Raw genomic sequence first — 11,664 nt, 5'->3', positions numbered from 1 at the left:
ACCCCTGTACAGGGTTGCTATGAGTCAGAACCGACTCCACGGCACATAACCACCAAGGAAGACTGCAGAAAAATTGATACATTTGAATTATGGTGCTGGAGAAGAATATTGAAAGGACCATAGAGTGCCAGAAAAACAAATCTGTTTTTCAAGAAATATAGTTAGAACACTTCCTGGAATCAAAGATGGGGAGACTTCATGTCTTTTGACATGTCAGCAGACATCAGTCCCTGGAGAAGGACATCATGCTTGGTAAAGTGGAGGGGCAACATCATAGAGGAAGATCTCCTGAACAAGATGGATTGACACAGTGGGAACAACAATGGGTTCAAACATAACAGCAATTGTGAGACGGCACAAGACTAGGCCCTGTTTGGATCTGTTGTGCAGAGGGTTGGAAGCAACTTGCAGCCACCTCACAACAAAACACAGATAATAAAATGCTCCAAACATTTCAAGATGCTACTGTACTGCTCATTTTATGAGCGTCTCACTGTTTTCTACAGTTATACAGGAGAGCAGTGGCACTGGACTTCAAACCACAAAGTCTGCGTTTTCAGCTGCCAGCAGCTCCACGGGAGGGAGAAAAGATGAGACTTTCTGTGCCCACAAAGATTCAAAGCCCCGGAAACCCTATATAGAGTCGTAATGAATTAGAACCTTGGAACCGACTTGACAGCACTTAACAACAACTTAATCATAAGGAGCACTGTTGGGGCAGTGGTTAAAATATTTGGATGCTTACAACAAAGTCACGGTTGAAACCCATAAGCTGCTCTGCAGAAGGAAGATGTGGTAGTTTGCTTCCTTAAGGATTTACAACCTTGGAACCCCTTGTTGTTGCTGTGTGCCGCTACGTCACTCAAACTCATAGTGACCATGTATAGGGTTTTCGAGGAGCGGCTGGTGGTTAGCAGTCTAGTGCTTATACTACAGCGCCACACCTGGAAACCCTATAGGGTAGGTCGGCTAGATACATTCCATTCCGTCAGTAATGAGAACCCTGGAAACCCTATGAGGAAGTTCAAACCTTATAGAGTTGCTATGAGTCCGAATGGCAATGTTTTTTTTTTCTTCCTTTTTGGTATACTTATGTATTTCTGACAAGGGTAAGCAAAATTACTTTCACAACTTTTATTTCAAGGGTATTTTGGAAGGTTCTTATTTCAAGAGAATTTTGGCTTGTCTGTCAGTTCTGTCTCACAGTAACCCTATGTAGGGTTTCCGAGGAGTGGCTGGAGGATCAACTTTGCGTTTAGTAGCCCAGTGCTTATCCTACAGCGCCACACCAGGCCTCAATATTCCTGTTGTTAAGTGCCGTCGAGTTGATTCCGACTCATAATGACTTGTTATAGGGTTTCCCAGGAGCGGCTGGTGAGTTTGAACGGCTGAATTTGCCGTCCAGTGCTTATTCTACAGTTCCACACAAGAGCTCCAAGATCCATGTTTAGCACGGAATATGTAGCACTAGTCACCTTTTACTAAGCATTTTCAGCAAATACATTTCAACACAAACCTTTAAAACAAGTAGTTGTTTACATTTTACAAGTGTAGGAACTTGTCTCTAGGAGGTTGATTGCACAAAACGCACCTGAGGAGTGGTTAAGTGCCGTCCAACTGCCCTGTAATCCGGACTACAAGAATCCAGTTAGACATAGGAGGTATGACGTCACGTGTGGTGCCAGGCAGTGACTTAGCTAGCTCTGAATGGGGGCCGGGCCGGAAGCAGTGCCCTAGAAGGCTCCGCCCCCTCCTCAGGGCCCCTCCCCACTTCGCGAGCCAGCGCCTGTGGAACTTCAGGCCTGGGTTTGCGGGAGACGCAGCTGAGGAGCTAGAAGGTCTAGGCGTCCGCCAGCCCCGCCCCTAGTCTCGGCTGGCCCCACCCCTGTGGCGTGGCCAGGCGTGGCGCGAGGCGGGCGCTCCCGGTGAGTGCCACTTTTTGACTGTGGGGCTCGGTCGGCGGCAGGGCGGGGAGGAGGAGGATGGATGTAGGCTTATCGGCCATTACGCTCCATCTCGCCAGCACCAGCAGTCCTGTGGCGGCAACCACCATGGACCGGGAGTCCGTGAGCGGTGTCGAAGGAGGAGAAGCCAACGTAACGTTGGGAGCTGCGGCTGCCGCGGCATTCAGGGACCCGGCGCGGCAGGTAGGTGGGGCCGCCGAGGGAGGCGGCGGCGCCTGGCTGGGGCTGGGGCTGGGGCCGCTGAGTCTCTTTGCCTTGTCTTCGGGCTCCCCTTTTGGCCTGCCGGGTCTACCTCGGAGCAGGCTACCTGCTGTAGGTGCGTTTCGGGGTTCCTTTTCACGGTACTCCGCCTTCTCTAAGACTGTTGAAGGACGGACGCCTTTTCCCAGGCGGGCGTCGGTCACCAGCCCTTTCGCTGGCAGCGCCGTAGACTATGTGGCTGCCTCGGGTTTCCGGGGTGATTGTCCAGACTGACACGCCGCCCGCCCCGAAGCGCTGCCTTTACGGTAGCTGGCAGCCTGGTGACCCAGGCTTCAATCACTTCTCTGTCTCTCCTTGTGCAAACGCCTGACTTGACAGCTCCCCTTAAGTTAGCCAATAGCTGCTATGCGTAGGTGTTTCCAGGCGCTATTTCATTTCACTCTCATAACTCCCCCCTTGAGATGAGCGGTGGTATCCCCATTTCACCCACGAGGTAACTAAGGCTCCGAGCTGCGCTGTCCTATAGAAATACTGTACGAGCTGCATGTTTCCCAGTAGTCACAGTTCAAAGTTTTGTTTTTTTTTAAATGTGGAATTAATTTTAATATTTTATTTAACCTAATATGTAAAAATATCTCAGCATGTAATTAATAGAAACTCATTAATGAAGTAGTTTTCATCTCTTTGTAGTACTATGTTTTACAGTTCAGGCTCATCTTGAGTTTCAAGCCACATTAGCCACATGTGGCTAGTGGTTTCTTACTGGATAGTGCAACAGGTGTAGAGTTAGGTAAAGCTCAGAGATTTTTATTTTGTTTGGGATTTGGTAGTCTAAAGTAGCTAAGGATCTCTGACCAAATGAAACCAATGAAGTGCTTTAGTTGAAACCAGCACAGGAGTACAAATTTTGGCGGTAAAAACCTAAGAAATCTCCTCACCCTCAATAAGAATGAAGCTCCATTTTAGTAAGACAGTTCTCCTGAAATACAGACTCCTACAGAATAATTCCTTTCTTTGTTGCTTATTTCTGTGATGGAACAAATACCACACATGGATGACAAAAACAGAAATTTATTTTCTTACAGTTATGGAAGCTAAAAATCCAAATCAGTGTCTCTACCTTTGTTTTGGTAGCCCTCCCAGGTTTCTTGCTTATAGATGATTTTCACATGGCATCTGTCTTTTTCTGTGTTTTTCTCTATATTGGTTTTTTATAACACAAAAATGATTAGGTTTAGGATCTACCCTACACTGATAATAACGTAAGACTAACAAAAGACAACCATGTTTCCAAACAGGTTCATATCCACAGTTAACAGGGCCAGAAATGCAACACATTTTGGGGGGCACACAATTCATTCCATAATAGGCCTTGAATGTAAATATTGGTCTTCAACTCTTAAGATTGTAGGAGGAGGACCATAGAAGAATTGATGCATTTGAATTATGGTATTGGAAAAGAATATTAAAAGTACCATGTACCACCAGAATAGCAAACCAATCTGTGTTGGAAGAAGAACAGCCAGGGTGCTCCTTAGAAGCCAGGATGGCCAGACTTTGTCTCTCTACTTCGGAAATATATTATCAGGAGGGGCCACTTCCTGGAGAAAGACATAATGCTTGGTAAAGTGGAGGGTCAGTGAAAACGAGGAAGACCCCCAACAAGATGGATTGCCACAGTGCCATTGCAGTGGGCTCAAGTGTACTTGTCTGTGAGGATGGGGCAGGATCTGGCAGTGTACCTTCAGTTGTGCACAGAGTCACTGTGTCAAAATCGACCCAGTGGCACCAAACAACAACTTTTAAGATGTATTCTATTGAATCTTGTGTATTCTATCTGGTGAGGTCCACACATATAACATTTTATGTTGTTGTGAAAAGAGGTATTTCCAATGAACAGTCTTTAAAAATTCTATCATGTGATATCTGGAGTTATTTCTATCATTAAGGCCATGTTTTCCAGCTACTAGTCCTGGTGTGGTGCTGTCGGATAAACAGCATACTGCTAACCACAAGATTGGCTGCTACTCAGAAACCCTACACAGGGTCACTGTGAGTTAGGAACTGACTAGACGACACTTAACAACAGCAGCAGCAACAATAAAATAACCCTACTTTGTTTCCAACTTTTGCATTCCAGTCACTAATAGTTATCACTGCATCTTGATTGTATAGTTGATCGATTTCAGGTGATGAGAATTAGTAAAAATCTTGAATTTCTTCATCTTTGGCATTAGTTGTTGGTGTGTAAACTTGAACAATAGTCGTATTAACTGGCTTTCTTTATAGGCATATAGATATTATCACTGATAGCTCTGTACTTCAGGGTAGATCTTGAAATTTTTTTTAACAATATGATGCTGTTTCTTTTCAGTTTGTCATTCCTGGTTGGTAGACAGACTATGTGATTGTCCAATTCAAAATGGCCAATACCAGTCCATTTTAATTCCCTAATGCCTAGGATATTGATCTTTATGCATTTCATTTCATCTTTGACCACTAATTTTCCTAGATTCAGACTTCAAATATTCTTCTTTCCAATTATTAATGGATGTTTGCAACTGTTCTCATTTTGCGTCTTGCCACAGCAAATGATGTTTCTGAGAGCTTTACTTCGTCCAGGTCATTAAGGTCAGTTTTACTTTGAACAGGCAACTCTTCCTGGTCATATTCTGAGTGCCTTCCAACCTGAGGTACTCATTTTCCCACACTGTATGAAACTATTCGTAAAGTTTTCACTGGTCAATTTTCTCAGAAGTAAAAGTGTCAGGTCTTTCCTTGTTTGTGTTTTATTGAATGCAGATGTATTTGATTGTGTGTATCATAACAAGTTATGGATAAAGTTGCAGAGAATATGTTCCATGACACTAAATTGTGCTCATGCAGAAATTACACAGACCATGAGACAGTTACTTCAACAGAATAAGGAGGTGCTGTATGGTTTTAAATCAGGAAAGGTGTATCCTTTCACCGTACTTAATCAGTATGCTGAGCAAATAGTCCAAGAGGCTGGAGTATATGAAGAACGTGGCATTAGGATTGGAGGAGGACTCATTAAGAAGTTTTCATAACTTTGCCCCTTGTTTGCTCTATTATATACATAGTTAATTTGGAACACATACAAATTTGTATGTAGAAATATCCTCTCTCAACCCTTTACATGGTCATGTGGTATGTAATCCTGTTTGCCTACACATACCTGTTCAACTTGCATGTCTGCCTATGTATCTACTTATATTGGTGGTAGTAATGTGCTGTGGTGTTGGTTCCGACTCACAGAGGTCCTGTATAGGAGTTCTGAGGCTGTAAATCTTTATCGGTGCAGAAAGCCTCATCTTTTTCTCATGGAGTAGCTGGTAGATTCAAACTGCTGACCTTGCAGTTACCAACCCAACTGATACTGCAGGACTGTGTATGTAATAGTGTTTATAGTTGTTGTCTGTAGCTCTCTCTCATATACCTCTCAGTGTCAGTCTCAGCTACTTTTTTTCTTCAAGTTTTTGTTGTGGATTGAGTGAAAGTTGACAGGGCAGATCATCAGTTGTACATTCCACAAATCATACAACTTGTTTCATCACAATGATTACATTCCCCTCCATGTACCTTCAGTTCACCGTATTTCTCTCTATTCACTTTAGCTCTTTTTTTTTTTAAAAAAAAACACTCACGCATATATAATAATTTACACCTGCAAGTCTGCCTCCTGGCCACTATCTTTTAGTCCCTCTTTTCCCATGAATGTAGAGTCGTCAAGTGGCTCCTCCTCTCCATGACCCCATCTCTGCTTCCATCTCTGGTGTCACTGCTTCTCTGGATACAGTCCCACATTCTGTGTGTGCTCTTCTCCCTTGATGGTGCTAGGGTCCTTTGTTTCTGGACTTAAGATTAACTGCTCTCCCATCAGCTGTCTTTTTTGTAGATAAAGTTTAACTGGAATAAAACCTCATGACATTCATTTACTTATTGTCCATGGCTGCTTTCTTGTGACAGAGACTATATGTGCCACAGAACTTAAAATATTTACTGCCTGGCCCTGTACAGAAACATTTGCTGACCCCTGTTTATGATGATAAACCTAAATAGTGGTGGTCCTGATTGTGTGCCGTGGAGTCAATTCCAACTTAACGCAACCCTTGTAGTGTGGTGCTACAGTATAATGTGCAGGACTGCAAGGTCAGTTTAAACCACAAGGTTGGTGCTTCAAACCCACCAGCTGTTCCTCAGAAGTCCTACACAGGGTCGTTGTGGGTCAGAACCGACTCAGTGGCACTTAAAATGACAACAACAATGTGATGGCTGGAGTCCTGAAGTGGTGCTGTGGGTTAATGCACTGGACTGCAAGATTAATTTGAATCCCAAGGTCAGTGGTTCAAACCCTCCTGGGAAACCATAAATAGGGTTGCTGTGTGTCGAAATCAGCTTGATGACTTAACAACAACAAGAAAGATGAGGTAGTTGAGCCAGTGAGAGCCACCCCTTCTCTTTTGTGTCTTAGAAGGAAAAATTGAGCCGGTGGTCGCTTGCCCTACAAAAAGCATTGAAAACTGCTTAGGCTGTAATGGGAGATGGTACATACTGCTGTGCTGTGATGCTCTTGGCCTGTTCCAGACTGTCGCTGGGTCTTTGGCATCACATTTTTGACCCAGTTGTTATGATTCCTTGAGCTCTAACTCTGTGTCTTTCCCTTGTTTAGAAAATAAAGGGACCTGGTCCTAAAGAAATGTTGATGTCATAGCATATCATTCTCAAGGGGAAACATGAGATTGGGAAGGAATGGCTTCTTGTCCCTGGGGAACAAGGGGAGAAGAAAGGTGGCCTGAGTGATTTGATCTATTTGCTGTCTGTTTTGTTCAAGAACACAATAAAGGGACTGCTCTTCTCTTACTAAGAGTAGGGATTTGTTTGAATCTTGAGAACGGACTAAGGAGAATTAGGATTTTTTTTCCCAAGTCAACTCCTAGACACCCATAAGTGTCATACACATAAATGTTTGCATGATCTACAGTTATAGAGTTGTCAATGACGTCCTTTGTCTTATGGAACAATCCCTGCATTCTTTGGGTTGGACATGCCTGAATTCATATTCTAACTAATGACTAAATTTATCTTTGGGACAGAGAAGAAACACCTTTAGACAATTAAGAACAAAAAATGTGTAACAGTAAAGTTGACTGCACTTACATAAATCAGGCAAGTCTAGTCCCTTATTCTTATCAGTAATATCCAGTTCCTACTACTGCAATTCAAAGAGCTTTTGTTGTGGTTGTATAGTAATCATGATTCAAATTATATTTTATCTACAAATATGACAATACTTTGAAAATTAGAGGACTTAAAATTTTTTTAAATTTATTTTTCTTTTATTGACAATAATGGCAAAACACAACAAATCAGTAGTTTCTACATGTTCAGTTTAGTGACATTAATTACATTCTTTAAGTTGTGTGACCATTCTTGTCCTCATTTTTTGAGTTGTTCCTCTCTCATTAACATAATTCCACTGTTCCATAAAATTCTTACCTGATTTTTCACGTTGCTGTTGTCAATTTCATCTCATATGGATAGTTCTTGAAAGAGCATAATGCTCAAGACATATAGTGTTACTAGTTAAGCTTAACTATTTGGTTTTAAGATATCTTCAGGGAATATTTTTGGCTTAAGGTTTAAAGATGACCTCAGGGTAGTAGTTTCAGGGGTTCATCCACCATCCCTGGCTCCACAAAATCTACAGTCTGTGAACATTGTTGATTCTGTTCTGTATTTTTCCTCATTTGATGAGGATTCTTCTATGGAATCTTTGATTAAAATGTTCAGTAAAGGTAGTTAGCACTGTACAGCTATTCTGGCCTCATGACAAAGGACGCAGTTGTTCATGTAGGAAATTTGTCATACATTCCACATCCTCTTACTATTCCTAACTTTTTTTCTTCTTCTCTTATTTCAGGTAAATGGAGATCAATTGTTAAGCCTTTATAAGACAACATTTTTGAACTCATGGTTATTCAAGAGAATCCCACCCATGTGGTCTCTAATCACAGCAGTCTTGTAGCCCTGCATCATTTATTTTGGCTTAGTTTAAAAATTGTTCTTGTTATACACTTGCATATTAGTTTAAAAATTATAATGATAATACATGAATAAAACAAATAAGCAGAAAAAGTCTCCTTTTCCATCCCCTTATCTGTACTGCCTCTTCTTAGTGTCTATCTCTAGGGTAACCAGTGTTATTACCAGAGTTTTCTTCACATTTACATGTATTGTGCCTTTTAAAATAGCTTCTAGTAAGAGGATGCAAAAAATGTTTTCTTAGGAGTTTCAAGTTTAGCTAAAATGACAGTGAAAAAAAGATCTCTTTATCCTTTTCTGCAATATATATTTACTATGAATTTGAAACATGACTGACTATATGTTGTTGTTTTGAAGTACCATCGAGTTGTTTCCGACCCATAGTGACCCCTTATAGGGTTTCCAAGGTTTCCAAGGAGCGACTGGTAAACTTGAACTGCCAACCTTGTTTCAGCTGATTTTGTAATCCAGTGCATTAACCCACAGCACCATACTAGCACTCCATGACTGTATACATGAAGTACAATGAAAATTTCCCTGGGAACTAAATTTGTATGTGATTAGAATTCCATAGACTATTAAAGTTTTAAAACTTGTAAAATCTTTTTATTATCAAGGGAGACTTGTTATGTATATATTTTATTGACTAAGAAACTTGGAAGTTGAGTAGAGATCATGTAGAAATGGCATAGGTGTGTTACCTGACTTCCTCTAACTTCTCAAGACAAGGGGAGGAGGCGAGTCACCATCAGCAGCAGCCCAAGGCTGATTCCTATGAGCCGGGGAGGTCAGACATGCCTCCTCTCCCCAACCTTTTCACCAATTCTGAAACTTTATCTCTGCTGGGTTCAGTAATTTGTTGTAAAGCGACATGGGACTCCCAGACCATAGTACAGTTAAGGGTTTTTTTAAGGGAATTATTGGTTATAAAAGTGTTCAACTGCTAGCTGCAAGTCAGCAGTTTGTATCCACCATCTACAGGAGAAAATGTTTTTGTTTTTTTTTTTGCTAACTAGGAGCCTGGTGTGGTGCTGTAGGATTAGCACTGGTCTGCTAACTACAGGGTTGGAGGTTCAAACCCAGCAGCCACTCCTTGAAAAGCCTATATAGGGTCGCTGTGAGTCAGAACTGACTCGACGACACTTAACAACTAGTCATTGGACTCCTGGTGTGGTACTGTAGGCTAAACACTGGACTGCTAATCCTCAGGTTGGCAGTTCAAACCCACTAGCCACTGCTTGGGAACCCTATACAGAGTTGCTGTGAGTCGGAACCAACTCAACAGCATTTTAACAGTACCATCACTGCAGTCATTTGGTGGCAGCAAAATTGGAGCTGGAAGGTCCATATTAAGTAACTCACAGCGCTGCAAATAGCTAATAACACTAAATTATTGACATGCTTTTCAGATTTGATTTACAAGTCAGTTTTATTTGACCTGCACAGTATTTTAAAATGTTTTAGTTTAAATATCTTTAGTTGGGGCATGCTTTCTTCAGAGTCTACCACTTCCTGTATGTTAAGTGCTGTCTTAGTTGGTTCCAACTCTTAACCACCCTGTTTAGGGTTTCCCAGGAGCAGCCTGGTGAGTTTGAACTGCCAACCTTGTGGTTACCAGTCCAGTATTTATCCTTCAGTGCCACACCAGGACTCTACTTCTTGTACAACTTCATTCATTTTTTATTTGGCTCTAAAGACATTTGAATTTGGAACTCCTGTTTTGACAAAAGGTTCAGAGTTAAACTGAGCTACTTTTGTTTGTTCTAGACAAACAACAACAGAGTTAAATTGAGTTACTTTTGTTCTAGAAAAACAAAAGTAGTTCAATTTATCTCTGTTGTTGATGCTGTTTAGTGCTATCGAGTCAGTTCCAACTCTTACCAATTTTGTATAGTGTTTCCGAAGAGCAGCTGGGGATTTTGAACCACTGACCTTGTCACACCAGATATAGTTAAGCTCAAATTTAAAAAATGTAGGTGAGTTCTGCGATAGAAACTATTAATTTTATGTATTTAACATTGTATATGTGTATCTGAGTCCTGGTGTGGTGCTGAAGGATCAGCACTGGACTACTAACCATAAATTCGTGGTTCAAACTCACTAGCCGCACCTTGGAAACCCTATACAGGGTCGCTGCGAGTCAGAACTAACTCGACAGCACTTAACAACATATGTGTATTGGATGAACATTGAACTGTGAACCACAAGGTCTGTGGTTCAAGTCCACCAGCTGCTGATTGGGAGAAAAATGAGGCTTTCTGCCGCCCCCACAAAAGATTTAAAACCTTAGAAACCCTATACAGGGATGCTATGAGTTGAAACCTACTTTACTGCACTTATCAACAATAACAATAATCTATATGCTTTTCCTTTTCCTATATATTACATACTTGCTGTTATTTAAAATGATTGCTGTTCCCACATGTCTTCACTGTTACACAGCTGTGGGATTGCTGTGACTTGAAGTATAGGGCTCAATTTTTTAGCTTTTGACTTAAAGCAAAAAATTTAAGTTCTGTTTCTTAACCTGGGTAGTGGTGGTGGTGAAGTGCTGTCGACTCATAGCAACCTTGTATAGGGTTTCTGAGGAGCATCTGGTGGATTTGAACTACCAGCGTTGTGGTTCGCAGTCCAGTGCTGATCCTACAGTGCCACACTTGGGTGGTGAGTATGCAGATTTTGTTTAATCATTTTTAAAACTGTGCCAAATATGCACACACACATACTCTTTTGAATGTATGATGTATTTTATTTTTAAAACGTTTAAGGACTGGTTTATGATTCTTTATTCCTAAGAATAAAATAACCAACCTTTTTTTTTTTTTTGTCATATGAAAGAAAATTTGCCATTTGAAACTCATTTTCAAAAATTTCCCCCTTAATTATTGATACAGATGAGTAATGAGAGAGGCTTTGAAAATGTAGAACTGGGAGTCATAGGAAAAAAGAAGAAAGTCCCAAGGAGAGTCATCCATTTTGTTAGTGGTGAGACAATGGAAGAATACAGCACAGATGAAGAGGAAGTCGATGGCCTAGAGAAGAAAGATGTCTTGCCAACTGTTGATCCGGTAGGTTTGATACTGATGATTCTTTTCTCAAAACTTTTGTTTTAATTTGTTTCTCTTTAAGTATTGAATGGAAGGGGCCTTTGAGATTTAAATAAACTGTATTCTATTTTGTAAATTTTATGGAAAATAAGATACTTCCACACTGTGGATGGAAATATTAGCAGTATTTCAATAGCGTGAAGCAGTTTAAAAAACATTTTTTTTAATTTTTCCCCTCTTTTATCCATTCCGACTGGCAGTTTGTTTTTGAATGTTAGAATTTTGTCAATGTGGAAGTGCATGTGGGATATTGTAGAAATGTTTCATATAAGAGGAGAATTGTTAGATGTTTTAAAAAAAAATTATTTTGAATTTCTTATTTATAT

At 40.9% G+C, this 11,664-nt stretch overlaps 1 protein-coding gene across 1 annotated transcript in view; it reads left to right on the top strand.

The window, feature by feature from the left end:
- The first annotated feature begins 1,910 nt into the window (after window positions 1-1,910).
- The window catches only part of FAM177A1 (family with sequence similarity 177, member A1), a 21,210-nt gene continuing 11,456 nt past the window's right edge, over window positions 1,911-11,664 (top strand). The window contains exons 1-3 of the mRNA XM_006835350.1: window positions 1,911-1,925; window positions 2,024-2,147; window positions 11,126-11,299. Of these exons, the coding sequence (XP_006835413.1) occupies window positions 2,052-2,147; window positions 11,126-11,299 (270 nt within the window). The 5' untranslated portion in view covers window positions 1,911-1,925; window positions 2,024-2,051. The remainder of the gene's footprint in view (window positions 1,926-2,023; window positions 2,148-11,125; window positions 11,300-11,664) is intronic.

Source organism: Chrysochloris asiatica, unplaced genomic scaffold (genome assembly GCF_000296735.1).
Source record: "Chrysochloris asiatica unplaced genomic scaffold, ChrAsi1.0 scaffold00017, whole genome shotgun sequence".
Lineage (NCBI taxonomy): Eukaryota > Metazoa > Chordata > Mammalia > Afrosoricida > Chrysochloridae > Chrysochloris > Chrysochloris asiatica.
This window is presented reverse-complemented; position numbering and strand designations above follow the sequence as displayed.